The following is a 16,927-nucleotide window of genomic DNA, read 5'->3' as shown; positions in this document are numbered from 1 at the left end:
TACTATAAAACAAAGTCGCTTTTGCTGTCCCATGTCCCTTTGAATGCTTAAACCTTTAAAACTACGCATTTTTTTAATAGATAGAGTGATTGAGGTTTGTAGATTGTATAATAACCTCCACCAAATAGTGGAGAAATACTGTTATTTTTGAAGTTTCTAATGTGATGTATATATGTACATATGTATGTAAGAGAAAGTGGTGTTAGTTACACTATTTATAACTCAAGAACGGATGAACAGATTTGTCTTAAAATTGGTGGAGGGGTAGTTTGGAACCAGGAGACAGACATAGGATACTTTTTATCCCGTTCTGGATATGGTCTTGAGATCACAACGTGGACCTGGGTAGTCCTGGGATATGTTGTAAAATGTGGGCATCAAATGAAAGCTGTTTATGGGTACTTTGATACGGGGTATTTTTCGTACCCGTGGGTGACTAGGGTCTCGAGATATAGGCCAAAATGTGGACCCGGGTACCCCTAGAATGTGTTTATAGAATACGGATAACAAATGAAAGCTGTTGATGAGTGCTTTAGTGCAGGATAGTATTCATACCTATTGGTGACTAGGGTCTCGAGGTTGAGGGCAAAACGTGCACCCTGATACCCTAGAAAGTGTTTATACAAGAAGGATAACAAATGAAAGTTGTTGATGAGTGCTTTAGTACAGTATAATTTTCATATCTGTTTGTGACTAGGGTCTTGAGATATAGGCCAAAACGTGGACCAGGGTAACACTAGGATGTGTTTTTACATTATGGGTATCAAATTGAAGCTGTTGATGAGTGCTTTAGTGCAGGGTAGTTTTCATACCTTTAGGTAACTAGGGTCTCGATATATATGCCAAAACGTGGACCAGGGTAACAATAGGATGTGTTTTTACATTATGGGTATCAAATTGAAGCTTTTGATGTGTGCTTTAGAACAGAGTAATTTATACCGCTGGGTGACTAGGGTCTCGAGGTATAGGCCAAACAAAACGTGGACCCGGATATCCCTAGAATGTGTGTGTAATATGGATATCAAACGAAAGCTGTTGATCAGAGCTTTAAAGTAATTTTCATTGTGATATTCGATTTAGTCGCATCAACCTGGCAAAACTGATAACTATGCATGCGAAGCCGAAAAAAAGCATGAATTGATAACACCCACATACCTATTTACATACGTCCTATTCGATTTGTCTGAAATTTGGTATATAAATTTGCCTATATTAGTATTTACGATCCTTTTTTCGGGGAAGTAGACCAGAGACGGGCTGGGATTGAGATTAGGACTAGGATTGGGACTGAGACTCGGAGTGGGACTGGAACTCGGTATGAGACTAGAACAAAATACATACCACCCTCTGGGACTGGTAATAAGGGATGAAGAAGAATGGGAAAAACTTGAGAGAAGAGAAAAGAGGGAAGGATAAGGAGACTGAGGAAGAGATATAGTGAGACGAAAATAGAATTAGATGAAGCGAAAAAGACGGAGGGAGGAGAAAATAAAATGATTAAGAAGAAGTCAAGAGGGGAGGGCAGAGTTAGAGAGAAAAAGCTTATTAAAATGTATGCAGGTAGACCAAATTTAGGGCAGAACAACGTCTGACGGGTCTGCTAGTTTATTTTTTATATTTGACATTTGAATTTAGGCTGAAAAGTATGCTAAAAAATCTAAATTTTTCATTTGGACTGCTTTACCGACATTTTCCAGTGATTTAGGTCTTTTCTCAATTTAGGCAGCAAGTTAGGCAAATTCGCATCCAGCCTTAATCAAAAAGACAACTTATTTCAATAAAGATAGGTACCCAACCCTTCCTATGCTTACTTAGAAAAACTTCGTCTTTCCCCAGTAGCCAACTTACTTTTTTTATTCTTTGTTCAAGTCAAGGGAGGAAAAACTTTGCAAGAGCTTTGTATGCAATATTATGGTTTGGACAAAAAGTACTCCAGTTCAAATGAAAAGCCGGTTTCTTCTTATTAACTTTGCTTCTATAAGATTTCATAGCTTGGTAGATACACCGTAGATTTTTTAACTTTTTTTATTCAGGTCGTGATGTTGCTATTCTGAACTCATTTTATTCGTGTAGCGATCTCGAGGTGCCTTTCCATCTCCCCTGTTACTTTTGGCGTATTGTGTTTTTTTTTTTTATACCGCATATAAATACTGCCCGCACCCCAGGATATTCTCTCAGGATCTGGGTATAAGAGATCCTCAGATTCCCTGTTTATTTGTAAGATGTTGTGCTAGCCCTTCTACGAGCGTTGTGTTACATGAAGTACCTTCACATCTTGTGTTAAATTCTAAAGCTGCAACCTGTTCACCGCGTATACGAGCTGTACCAAACCTGGTATATAATCCTTGGCCGATAGCATCGTTTGGATTTGTGCTCTTCTCACCACCTTAAACCGTGTGCCCTGTTGCCTATGAGGGTCTTGAGCAACTCCATCCACCACTTTAAGATGACGTATTGCTTCAATTCTTCCACTTAACCCTATTATTTCCGCTATTTCGAAGAACTTAAGGGGTCTATTTGGTTCACAAAGTGTCGTTGTGATTATGATGCCAACCAGCTACTATGCAACAGATCTCCACATTTCGTAAGATCCTGCCCGTTGTGGTTGTTACAGCTTATTTTTGCCCTCTTATTCTCGGTAAAAACGGCCGCACCGTTAGCTCCCTTTGTATCTCCGTTAAAGCCGTAATCATGTCGTTAGTACCCTGAACAACTTCGTAATTTTTTCCGATGCTACCATTATTATCTTTCTGTTTCTGCCTTGAAGCTTTTGAGGTATATGGTTATTCCATACTAAGACTTTCCTCTTCGCTCTTCTTTCCAAATCTAACGGTGTTTGTCTGGTCATTCCAGCTAGCTTACCTCGTGGTTTTGGGCGTTTGCCACTCTTTTTCCGCCCCTTCAAAGAAGGTTTGTCGTCTTCAGCCGAATACTGCCTTTTCTTCCCACTCCCGCATGTTTCATTTTAAACACGGTTGAAGAATTTAAGATTGCTGGTAGCATAGTCCTCGACAGTGAACTTCCTTCGATCTACTTCTAATATATTACAGGCTCATGCCAAGCTCTCGCTTTCGCTGTCGGTGGAGTAGACCTCTGCGCTAAAGTGTTGCATAGTTATAAATCTTGTCCGATATTGTGAAAGGGTACTCTTAAACTCTCTGTCACGTTTCAATTCTAAGTGCAGTTTGTGACCCGCACACTTTCCTCGCTATTTGCATCCGAATCATCGTTTATGGCCATTTCTTCCTTTCGGGCTTGCTGTGTTGCTTTATATATTTTTCTTATTCTTTATTATTGAAAAATTATCGGCTATAATCGAAAAGATATCGATGTGTTATAAAAAGTTGTCGATTTGTTATCTTAAATTAACCGGCCTCTTACTGATCTCTTACAGGCGTGTTATGGAAGAGTTTTCGACTTGTTATCGAGAAGTTAGCAATAAGTTATCGATTTTTTATCAAAAATATATTTACTTTATATATAAAAGTTATCGTGTTGTTATCAACATAATATTGACAACATATCGTTTTCTTATCAAAAATGATACATTTTCAGTTAAAAAGTTGTCGATCTACTATCGAAAATATATCGATTTGTTATCAAAAAGTTATTAATTTGTTGTCAGCGTATTATCGACCAATCATCGGTTTGTTTCGAAACAGATACGAATGAAACTTCAATAAGAAATCGATGACGCATCTCTCACCCATCCATAGCAAGACAATTAGAAACAAGTGAGTAGCTGTTAATTCAGCTATAATTTCTCTTTTGATAACAAGCCGATAATGAAATAAAAAAAAATCAGCAAAACAAAAAGAATAAAAATAACAAGTTTTGTTTGAAATCTCGTGCAGTATTCGTTCTAATATTTCATGCGATTTTCGCATTATTTTTCGCATATCTATTTCCTTTTTTTTAAAGATCTCCAGTGGGTACTTCTTTTCATAATTTTTCAAGTTTTATGACAGAAAATATGACCTCCATATAAGCTTTCGCCTTGTAAAAAAGCTTTGAGTAACCCTCCTTGTGCTGCTTGTTCTCTCTCTCACTTGACACTTCCTCGTGCTGCTGCCTTGAGCATGCAAATAATTGCCAATAAATGTTTGTAATAATATTTTCTATTAAGTCACAAACGTTTGAGGAATTGTTTAAATAAACTTGTTAATAACATTACATGTGAACAAATTAGTCATGCTTGTAAGGATGCAATAAAAAATGAAGAATTATTTTCATTACGCCTCATAAAGATTCAAAGTAAAACATTTGTAAAGCTAACGAATGCTTTATTTATATACATCAAATGTAAGTACAGCAGCGAACACGAAAATAGCAGTACCAATTTTAGCAAATTTCATCAACTAAAATCTAAATTTACGAAAGCTTCGAACTTTCTATTAATAAAGTTCTGAAAATTTTTCGAGTATGTAGTTTTAAAGACCGACACATTTTAGTCGCACAAGGTACGAATAATAGATCTCTCACAATTCGCAATGAATTTTGATAAAATCAACGCGAGTTTTGATAAACCTGAAACACATATTGTGTGGAAAGAAAATCGTTGATAAAATCAACGCGAGTTTTGATAGACCTGAAACACATATTGTGTGGATCTATAATGTATTGTGCTTCTAAATTGCATACTCGAAAAAATTTCAGAAATTTTCAAACAGAAAGTACACAACATCGTAAAACTTTCTTGAATTTTCAAATTTTTTCGAATATGTTATTAAGATTGGTTTGCATGCCATCAGCTACAAAATCCTTTGTAGCTTTTTCTGAAAATAACGAAAATTGGAAAAGAAATTTTGTTGAAGAAATTTGGAGAAATATATGGTTACTAATTTCGTGTTCGCTACTGTTATGTAGATATGTGCATGGATGTGTGTGGTTAAAAAAATAGTAAAGTTAAAATATATACAGAAATTCATATAATAAACTTGACTAACGGTAGTAAAGTAAAATAAATAAAAGTCAATGCTTACTACTGTATACTTTTTACTTACATATGTATGTATGTATGGTATCACATGTGCTTTCGACTGGGTTAATTCGCATACAAAAAAAAAAATTCCGAAATTCCGCCCCTAAATTGAAACATATGTGGGTTTCGGAAAAAATTTTTGTATTTTTTTGATCCTTCGAAATATAGCCGAAATAGTTTTTTATTGTTACATGATTGTACGACATTCCATTTCTAAAATAAATAGGTCATTATATTGGTTCAAACACAATAATGTCATGAATTTGGAAATACTTTCGTCTGGTAAAACAAAAAGTATACTTAGGGGGTGATAAATACTCAATTAGCTGACTTAAACATGTGAAAACGACTTCATGGCCGTTAAGAACAAATATGTAGCTTTCCGATTTTATTTTATTTTTTATAAAATGACTAGAAGACCCGGCAGACGTTGTCCTGCCCTAAATTTGGCCTATCTGCATACATTTTAATAAGCTTTTTCCGTCTGACTCTGCCCTCCCTCCCTCTTCACTTTTTCCTAATCCTTTTACTCACTCCTCCCTCCGTCTTTTTCGCTTCATCTATCTCCATCTTCGTCTCATTTTATCTCTTTCTCAATCTCCTTCTCACTTTTCTCTTCTCTCAATTTCTTCTCATTCTTCTGCATCCCTTATTGCCTGTCCCAGAGGGTGGTATGTATTTTATTCCAGTCCCAGTCCCACTCCGAGTCTCAGTCGCAGTCCTAGTCCTAATCCCAGTCCCAGTTCGTCTCTGGATAATATATTACTCTGTACTAAAGCACTCATCAGCAGCTTTCATTTGATATCCATATTGTATAAACACTGTCTAGGCATTCACTGGCCCACGGCATTATCGAGACCCTAGTCCCCCAGGGGTATGAAAATTACCCTCTACTATAGCACTCATCAACAGCTTTCATTTGTTATCCATATTCTATAAACACATTCTAGGGGTACTTGGGTCCACGTTTCGGCCCATATCTCGAGACCCTGTACGTCGATCGCAACCAAACCTATGTAGTACCCACCGCATGAAGTTTACGCAACTTGTGTGAAAGTTTGAACAAAATCGACCAACGCATCTCTTCAAACACCGGCGACCAACTAACACACATTTAAGCCTTTCTTTTTATAAATATAGATTTTTATTTTCACACTTCACTATAATATTAAAACGAAATGCAGATTTTCTCTGGTTTTGAAATTCGGCTTAAAAATTGCACATGGAACAACTAAAGACTCTCTTGAATTAAAAAAAATTGCATAGTACCTCTAAACCGCGGGCCCCCTCAGAAAAAATTTGCAATAATATAATATTGCGTCTATAAACTGAGATATTACTTATCCTATATTTCAAGTTAGATCAAACTACACACGGGGTGCAAAACAAATTCAAAATCGGTTCAGTAGTTTAGGAGTCCATCGCGGCCAAAGATTGTGACACGTGATTTTTATATATTAAGATGACGTACGAATTTCAGGAATTGGATGTCAAATAACGAAATTACAATAAAGAAAGGGCAATTCGGCTCTATTTCTAAGGACCAAAAAAAAATTTTAATATTTTTCTCATATTAATGCTTTAATTTTAGTGGCGAACTTTTAAAACTTTTTTTCGACCCAGTCTAATATGCATGCACATACATTTACCAAATACTCTCTAACAAATACTCGACAAAGGATAAATAAAACTTCTATGATGTAATAAAATCTTTGAGAATTACTCAAATTTTTTCTCAAGAAGCATGTTCTTATATTAAATCACTTATTTACATATGCACAAAAGTTGTTAAGTTTACTTGCCTGTAAGTAAGTACAGCATAGTAACGCCCAGCTGTCGACTTAACAAATATGTTGCACACACATTTCAGCGCGCATAAATCGTACAAAACGCCCTTGTCCAAACTGTGGACCGTCATATTTACATACAAATATTTAACTAGGCGAATTTATGTATGTGCACTGGAATTAAGTTTACATATCTACAAACATGCATGACGAACATGTAAGAAGTCGTTTCTTCTGTGTTTTTGCTATGCATATTAGTTTGTTAAATAAAAGATTTTACAGCAGCTTCATATGTTTGTATGTGTGTGGCTTTCAACCTACACCTGCTCGCTTGTGCTTTGATTTGTAGGAGCAAAAGCAAAGATATTTCATGCATTTACTTACTTTCGAGTCTCAAGATGTGAAAGCATCTTTTTTGTCTATTTTAATCTTTTATCTTTTTGAGTACTTTATAAAATCCTTATAGCTCAGCTTACGATATGTGCATAAGAAATTGGCTTTTATTAGATAAACCTGTGATTGGTATCATATACTCTATTAGCTTAAACGGATTTATTGGTTTGAATTGTTTTATGTGTCAGAATTTTATATATGTATGTAAGTGAAATTTTAATTCCGCTAGAATTTTAAATTTTAAATTTGAAGTCCTTGCTCATTCCGGCTAAAACGCTGAAATTTGGCTCTCCGCCAAAAGTTTCAACGGATTTGGTTATTTCTTTTGATAGCAAGAATACATTACAGTTTTCACGATATTTGTTCCCGGTACGTTGAATCGTCTGTTCCTTGTGCAACTTTTCATAAATATGCTTTTCAGCGCATTAACTACAATCTTGTACTATCTTCTTAGTGGTCGAGGTGACCTTACTCTAATATTGTATGATTTTACTTTTTTGAAATATATTTTTCATTCATTTAATTATATACATGGCTAGGAATTTTGCAAAATGATAGCGTTGTAACTAATTATTTAACGTGGAATAGTAGCCACAGAACAACAGATGCTGCAAGCATTATGTTTCGAAGCTATGGAAAAAACAAGTAGGGAAGGCTAAGTTCGGGTGTAAACGAACATTACATACTCAGCTGCCAAATTACAGCTTGCAAAACTTTTAAATAACCTTCTTTTAAAAGTGGGCGGTTCCACACCAATTGCCCAAAATTTTGCTAAATTTCCATTCTGCATCATACGTTTAACCCAACTAGAGTTTTTATCGCTCTATCCGTCTTTGGTAATGAATTATCGCACTTTTTCAGTTTTTCGAAATTTTCGATATCGAAAAATTGGGCGCGGTTATAGTCCGATATCGTTCATTTTAAATAGCGATCTGACATGAGTATCCAGGAAATTACATACCAAATTTCATTAAGATACCTCAAAATTTATTCGTGTTATCGTGTTTACGGACAGACGGACGGATGAACGAATTTAGCCATTAATTTCTTTTTTCGCCCAGATCATTTTGATAGAAGTCTATATCTATCTCGATTAGTTTATGTCGTTACGGAGTACCGTTATGCGAAGAAAATTAATATACTCTGTGAGCTCTGCTCAGTTAAGTATAATAAGGGAGTAACTGCAGAATATTTGACTATAGATGGCTAGCCTAAAGTTGAAAGTGGTTTTGGGGAGATCCAAACAGAGTTAGTCTTCATCGTAGGGATCATCAAATTACAACGACGGCATATTCAGTATATGTATGAGTATTCAGAGACTCTAAAACACCAAACCTTCTAACAAACGTTATTATAAATCTGTGTGCCACAGATATCAAAGAATCATCTGAAGCTTTGAAATAGTGGAACGAACCGGGGAAAGTAGCAAGGCGAACTAATCAATCATCCCAGAAAGATATTTTTGAGATGCGGTGGCTTCTGGCTCTTTTCTTGTCCAACCTATCCCGCCGATTTGTAAGAATTTAGTAACACAAATACGCAAACGCATGGAATGATAAAAAGTTGTGAGGAAAATAGCGTTTATGATATATCACGACAGATGACGAAACTGAGACACAAAAAATAGATTTTGCAACAGTGTCCAAAAACGCAACGAGGACGACATGAAAGCGCAAAAAGTGTGGAATGAACCGAGGAAAAGACTCTGTTGCCGCACGTTAGTTCTGGAGGGGGTCGTGGCACCGCCGACTTCTGAAAAAATCAGCTTTTCCAATATTATTTGTCGTAAATCAAAAACGGTTTTAGTTATCATCACAAAACTCGATAAACTGAAAATCCTTGTAATAGGAAATGAGTTCGAACAAATTTTAAGGAAATCGGGATGGACCTACTTTTATATAAAAGGTACTTAAAGAGATCTTGAGCGAATGCAAAAGGCAATATGCGAAAAGAACTTTATATAACAATGCTATTTTTCCTCTTATGCACATTTATAACAAGAAAATAAATAAATAAAAAATTTTGGAAATGGGCGTGACACCGCCCCTTTCTAGACCAAGCATTTTCACACGATTCGTCAGCCAAAAACTCAAACACCATTTGATATACCTTGACACACACATATTTTTGGTATTACCGTGGACAAGTTTGCAAAAATTGTATAGAATCGTATAAGGGCCACGCCCACATTTGTATAAAAGAGGTTAAGAAAGAATCGTAGATGAATATAATAGGCGATATCTTTGCGAAAAATAACTTTATATCAATGCCATTTTACTTCTCAAGTTTGTTTATAAGAAGAAAATTATTGCTTGAACAAATTTTGAAATAGGGCGTGGCAGTGCTCTTTTTAATATTTCCGGAGCCATAAGTGGAAGAAGAATTGACATATTGTGAGAAAGCTTAGACTTGGAAACAACTTCAAAAAACTTCTAAAAAAATACAAAAATTTACCATATGCTTTATAGCTTAGTATTATTTTTTTTTTTATATATTTATTATTATAATTTAACCTTTTGGCTTCTTTTTATCTTGCAGTGCCACCATTAAGCCTGCTTCTGCAAGGACTTAATCACGCGCTCGTCGCAGGTACGCGTACGCATGTCACCTGCACCGCTGTGGGTGCAAGGCCACCACCACAAATCAAATGGACCAAGGCGGGACAAGTGCTTAAAGGCTCAACACAGTCGGTAAGTAAAGATTTTTTGATATTTCCTCAATTTTAGATTAGAATTATTTAAATTGGTAACAGATTTACGGTCATTGGTTCCGCCAAATGCAAATCTTGAAGAGCGAATCGAATAAAAGATTTTTGAATTCGTTCAATCCTATTGATATGACAGTCATAATAAGGTCCCCAAATAAAGACAGCATATTCTAACTTTGAACGTACCAAACTCGTATACAATAATTTCAGTGTATAAGGGTCCTTAAAATCTGACCCAAAACGGTGAATAAATGCAAGCATTGAGTAGTATTTAGCAATTATGTAATTTATATGACCAAGAAATAAAAAGTTTGAGTCAAAGACAACACCGAGATCCGAAATTTCTCTAAGGGAGCAAAGCTGAGAGTGCTCGATACAATATGAGGTGGGAATGGGAGAAAGAGACTTTGAGAACGAAATATCAAAACACTTTTTTAGGTTCAAATGTAATCGGTTACTATTACACCAGGCTACAACGTTATTAAGATCCTCTTGTAACTCAACAGAGTCCAGGTGACTGGTAACAGCCGTAAATATTTTCAGGTCATCAGCATATAGCAGAAATCTTGAGTGTCGAAAGCAGCTTGAGCAGTCATTTATAGAAATAATAAAGAGCACCAGACCCAAAATACTACCCTGGGGAACACCAGAGCAGGCAATAAAAGAACGTGATGAAGTATTATCAACTTTTACTACACAGCTTCTAGATGAAAGATACGATCTTATCCACGATAAAAAAATGGAGTGAAATCCCAAACTGGATAGTTTGGATAATAAAAGCGAGTGACTAACTTTATCAAAAGCTTTCGAAAATTCCGTATAGATGGTGTCAACTTGACAACGGTTACCAAAAGCTGATAAAAATAATTCGGAAAATATAGCTAGATTTGTCGTGGCAGATCTTCCTGGCAGGAAGCCATGCTGATTAGGTGATAACAAGCTCTTAACGGCAAACCACATTTTCTGTTTAACGATGTACTCAAATAATTTATAAACCGTTGATAATTTAGAGATGGGTCTGTAATTTGAAATATCATTCCTGTTACCGCTTTTAAAAATAGGGGTAATAGAAGTAATCTTCCAAGCATTGATAAATTCGCCACTATCAAACGATTTATTGAGTAAAATTAAAAGAGGGTAAGCAAAAGCTGCACAATTTTTAAATAGACAGGCCGATAAACCATCGACATCAGTCTGTGTTGTGCAACTAATATTCCTAATGACATCTATTATGTCATCAATTATTAGGTAGAGAGCTCCGAAATTAATAGGAGAGCCAACGACTGGGCCCTGGTTTTCAGTTTCTTCAATGTCAGACTCAAAGTTGGAACTGAAAAAGTCCGCAAAAAGATTTGCAGCCTCATAGGAGGTCGAAGCAATGGTTTCTTTATAGAATACCTCAGGCGGAATAATAGAACACAATTTTTTTGACTTAACATAAAGCCAAAACGCTTTAGGGTTCGTTTTGATTTCAGTTTCATATTTCTGAACTTAATTTTTATATAGCACGTTACTCATGGATTAAACTCCTTCGAGTAACACAGATATAGATCACTATGGAAACAAGAGCCCGAAAAATTAAATTTTTTATAAAATTTGTTTCTTAAATTTTTTAGTTTCTTTAAGTCTCTAGTATACCATGGAATTTTATAAGATATTATATTATTAATAGGAATAATGCGCTTGAAGATGCTGTTAACTTTAAATTTAAAAACTTCAAAGCAGTCATGTAAAGACAGACCATAGAAAAGACAATCCCAGTCTAAAGAGGACATTTCAGTAGAATTGTTATCTTCACAAATAGAGTTAAAATTATAAAATTCCAAGTTAATTTCATCTTGATATCTTCAACGACTGCCAAATTACAGCTTGCAAAACTTTCAAATTACGTTCTTTCAAAAGTGGGCGGTGCCACGCCCATTGTCTAAAACTTTACTGATTTTCTATTCTGCTTCATAGGGCCAACGCACCTACCAAGTTTCATCGCTTTATCCATCTTTGGTAATGAATTATCACATTTTTTCGGGTTTTCGAAGTTTTCGATATCGTAAAAGTGGGCGTGGTTATATTCCGATATCGTTAATTTTAAATATAGATCTGAGAGGAGTGCCCAGGAACCTACATACCAAATTTCATCAAGATACCTCAAAATTTACTCAAGTTGTCGTGTTGACGGACAGACGGACGGACGGACAGACTGACATGGCTCAATCAAATTTTTTTCGATACTTATGATTTTGATATATGGAAGTCTATATCTATCTCGATTCCTATGCACCTGTATAACCAACCGTTATCCAATCAAATTTAGTATACTCTGTGTGCAAAACACGCTGAGTATAAAAAAATAGATTAGAATCATTTAAACTGGCAACATATTTGCTGTCATTGTTTCCACCAAATGCAAATATGCTTGTGATATTCTTAGACGCATGTATATGATACTCTTATTTCTTGTTACTATTTCATAATATTAAGCATGTTCTGTTATTTGTACACTTGAGTTCTGTTGATTAAATTTTAAATCACTTCTTTTACTTCAAACACAATCTTTTGCAGACGTCCAGTGATGGCAATACAACCGTCTCCGAGTTGATACTTATACCAGTGCCCGAGGATAACGAACGTCAAGTAGTCTGCTCCATTTCATTAAATCCATCTATAACATCACAACAATTACATGAGGGTGATATGACTGTGTTGACGGCATCAAGCAATGGCAATATGGGATTGTATTTGAAGGATTCGCGCGTGCTAAATGTGACACGTAAGTCAATTGTCGTATATAACGCTACTATGTTACGTGTCTTAACAGCTGTCTCTATACAAACACATACATATGTACGTATGTGATTTTTTATGTATTCGTAGCTTTTATAGGTAGCTCATCGCACTCTCAAGTTAGTTACATTCAAGTATGCGCATACTTCCCTTTATAGCTTTGCTTCTCGGTTTAGCCGAATACTTCTCATAAGTGCACCTTTTATACAGATTAATTCATTCTGCAATTGTACGTAGTTGTATTCATATGTTTTAATATTGACACGAGTGCTTAACCTTTACGGCAATTGCATTTATAAAGCGTTCATATGTTTCAGTGGTGCACAACGCCGGAACAGCTTCGAATACAAAAGCAACTTATTTTGTAGTGGTATGTGTTTACATGTTTTTCAATTAGAAGAAATGTTTTCTAACGGGGTAACCCATCGGCAGTATTTGGCAAACACTCCGACTGCAATTCTGCCATGAAAAGCTCTCAGTGAAAACTCATTGCGGATGCCGTTCGGAGTCGCCATAAAACAAGCAGGTCCCTTCCGACCAATTTGTAAGAAAAATTTAAAACAGCACGACACAAATTGAGGAGGTTATCGCGCCTTACATAACTTTTTTTATGTTTTTACGCACGCGTGAGCCGTATACTGCTTCAAGAACCCTGGCAAAGTTGACATAGTCTTAATGCCTTAGTCAAAACCAATTTTTACTTAGCCATATCGACTTGCCTCGGTTATTGGTGCATTAACCTAAAAAATGTGACAACTTCATAAAAAATAAGAAAAAATTGGTATGAAATCCAACAATTCATAAGTCACTGTGTCAAAATTTATCCACAACAAAAAAATAAAATGTCCAAAAAGTTAATAAATTCACAAAAACAATTTTTTAAGGTTATGGATATGGCGACCAACCAAATACCAATTGGTTGGCTATGGTATGATTATGGCTAGGGCGTTATGGTATTGCATCATTGACTAGGTCCATTGATTTTCATAAGCTTGGTTTGATCAGCTGTTTTATATGGATATGCATATGGTAACTTTTCCAGGTCTTTGATTGACTTGCTTTACTGAATCCCTGTCGCTGCTCCCACACAACATTTTGGTGAACGCCGCATAGTTTTTCTCTTGAGTGCACCACTGCTATGTTTATAACTTGGTATGTTATATAATCGCTTGTTTTAGTTAAATTCGCCGTTTAAAGCAACGTAAGAAGCTTCGCTTTCACTAATTAAGTTTTTAATTGATTTTAGCAAAATTTAATTGATTTCTACGCTTCAGGCTGCAAGTTATGTGAATCGAGTTAATTCTTTGAGTTGTCAGTTACAGCTTATTGCACTTGAGTTAGTATGTTGAAATACATTTAATTAATTCATTTAGTACAATTTTGAAGAAATAATAAAACAATTAATAAAGTTTAGTAATTAAATTAACATGAATAAATTGATAAATGAAAATTAATAATGAGAGCAAATAAGACTCACGGCAGCAACTGTTTAGTAAGACTAAGGGAATAATACACAGAGCTCATTAATTCTTCAAAATCTCAGTTTATACAGATCTCACAATCCCTAAAAGCTCCGACCGAAAAAATGATAAAGCTCTAAATAAAAATCAACTGGTTTCCCCCAATACTTGGTTAAATGTAAGCCGTTGCAAGTTCAAGTTTAAGTTGGCTGATCACTGCAGCGTCTTCCCAGCGGAAGTTGTCGCGATGAAATGCTATCCAGTACTACAAAGGTCAGGAAATTTCACATCTGTCAGGAGAGCCAAGCAGTTATCAAGGCCTTGAGTTCAACTATATGGCGATCGAGTGTGGTCTGGGAGTGCCTGACCTCGCGTGCCATACCATCGAATTATTTTGTGATTAAGATTATCTTGGTCGCGGGCCATAGTAATATGATATGCCTAATTTCGGGCTCTCCGAATGTTGGTCTGCTTTCATCCGTATCTGCGGCGATATTTTACTTTACCATGGCTAACCTCAAGCTAATAGGCCAAGCATCTATATTTTCGTTATCTGAGAAGTGTTGGCCTCACACATGTAGCTGCTGATCATATCGCAGCTGTCTGCCCGGCAGGTGATGCTACTGATAACCCGGGGATAGGTCGTCAAAGTGTGTCTACTCTCAATCTGTGTTGGGAAATGAAGAAGGTTTGGCGTACATCAGTTTTGTTTTTCAGTCTTATCAATTATGTGGAGATATCTACCAAAGCAATCGTGTCCGGTTAAATAATGTGTCAGGCAAAAGTCGATCTCTCCGTGTAGCCGCTTCAATCATTGACTTATTTGAGGAATTAGTTCATTGGTGCACTTTCCTTCGTTGAACCTGCTTCACTGCTTCACTTCCAAGCTGAAGCAAACAGCTTTCTCGTGCATGGCCTTGGACGGCCTATGTTTGCCTAACATGCTCAGGTTCATTATAGCAGTTCTTTCTCAGGCTCCGTGAATGTGCTACGAAAAGGTATATCACCATCAGATATTTCTTTGAGGTGTAAGTTTCTATTTATGACGTTTTCTATGGCATCTTTTGTGGAGTGCCATCTCCGGAATACAACATGTCTGTGAGACAGACTTCTCCGGTCCTCTATTGCGCCCTTGAGGCATTGTTTCGGATAGCTCTCCATAATTTTTTCACAGTCTCCAACACGCGCAGTGAGCGGTAATACTGTTGAAAGAAGGGGGCTCCTTTCCTTTTTGGAGTGGGCCCTAGTTGTGCTTATTTTTATCTAGTGGGTAATGTGGTAGCGTGAGCTTTAAGAGGATGAGTATGTCACTTCTCTCTGCCAATAACTCTGAGAGCAAGCCCTGCACTTTATTGCACGCTGTGTTCACGTGCTTAGGTGCTGCCGATTTCTGTCATGTGTGAAGTCCCCATAATCGGTGCGCGCCTGGTTCTGGGACCTGAAATAGCCTATTTGGGGCCAACAACAGCAAACAAAAAAAAACATGGCAAATCGATGGTCCATCAAAAGACTATGTACACATTAACCCTATGTGAGGCCTTTATTGGCCGGCCATTTCAACTATGGTCAATCGAGAACGCATTTATGTTTTAAAAAAAAAAGTTAAAGTTTCTTTCTATTTCACATACGTACATATGTATATCTATAATTTTCTACAATTAAATTTTTGTTCATGCAGCTTCTAAAATTCAACGAACTCAACTTGAATCCTTTCAATTCTTTTATTTGCAGACGCGCCTATTGTTTCGCTACGTCTAGGTGCTCCTTTGGATCCAAACAACTTGCTCAAAGGATCAGATGTTTACTTGGAATGCGATGTAAAAGCGAATCCAGGCATAACACGGGTCGAGTGGTATCACAATGTAGGTTAAACTAAACATACACGTGAATAGATACACATACACACAAACATGTAACAACATCATCCCACTATGAGGAAGACTGTCGGGCAACTTTGCTAAAATAAAAATTCTTTACATGTGTGGCAGATGCAGTCGCATTATACGTGTTCGTGTGTAAATGTGTGTTCGAACAATGCATTTTTAATATATTCACAAAATTTCAAGTATCACCAGTCAACAAAAACATAAACAATGAATGAAGTAAAAAATGCCAGTTAGTGAGTATGATAGCGAACAATGAAAAAGAAGAATGAATGAAATTCATTGACACGCTAAAACAATGCATTTACAAAAATATATACTAACATAAAAGAAAACCAATATAATAAAACCAAAATTCTTTTGTCACCAAGTTGCAAAAACATTATCGATAGAATAAATAAATATGTGTAAAACAAACAGCAACACCAACTGGGTACATAAAGTGACCGGGTACGCTCTGCTATTGTTGATGTTGTTGTAGCGCTGAGTACACTCCCCGAAGATTTAGGAGAGCATAAGCGATGTTTATGGCCCTTCGCCCGATATAAATCCGGTACGTTCCAGTATCAAGCAGTAGCCCGACCAGCTCTGAAACAAATTAATATTACAACATTGAACCTTCTAACCCCACTAGCACCCACCCTCTATTTCCATGAAAAATTTAAGGTCGCCATAACCTCGGCTTCTCATGAAACCGAACTCGCCACTATGGTTGACAATTCATATGGTGAATCTATAATTTGCTCTGGCATCCCCTTGAAACGGTTGGGCTACACAACCCCTCAAATCAATTGAAAATCTTAGTCGCCTCTTACAGCAGGCACACCTGCGTGGTTATATCCTTAGCCCCTTACCTTCTGCTAAGAAATAGTTTTAACATAATTGTTTACAGCCTGTGTTAGAAATATTTAGGTGTAGAAAACTGCACCAAAGTT

At 36.3% G+C, this 16,927-nt stretch overlaps 1 protein-coding gene across 1 annotated transcript in view; it reads left to right on the top strand.

Annotated features, from left to right (window-relative positions):
• side-V (sidestep V) overlaps nt 1-16,927 on the top strand; it is a 494,192-nt gene that overhangs the window by 322,066 nt on the left and 155,199 nt on the right. The window contains exons 6-8 of the mRNA XM_067777067.1: nt 9,700-9,851; nt 12,428-12,635; nt 15,841-15,971. Coding sequence (XP_067633168.1) covers nt 9,700-9,851; nt 12,428-12,635; nt 15,841-15,971 — 491 coding nt within the window. The remainder of the gene's footprint in view (nt 1-9,699; nt 9,852-12,427; nt 12,636-15,840; nt 15,972-16,927) is intronic.

This window comes from Eurosta solidaginis, chromosome 3 (genome assembly GCF_040869045.1).
Source record: "Eurosta solidaginis isolate ZX-2024a chromosome 3, ASM4086904v1, whole genome shotgun sequence".
Lineage (NCBI taxonomy): Eukaryota > Metazoa > Arthropoda > Insecta > Diptera > Tephritidae > Eurosta > Eurosta solidaginis.
The sequence above is the reverse complement of the archived record's forward strand: the minus strand, read 5'-3'. Positions and strand labels throughout refer to the sequence as shown.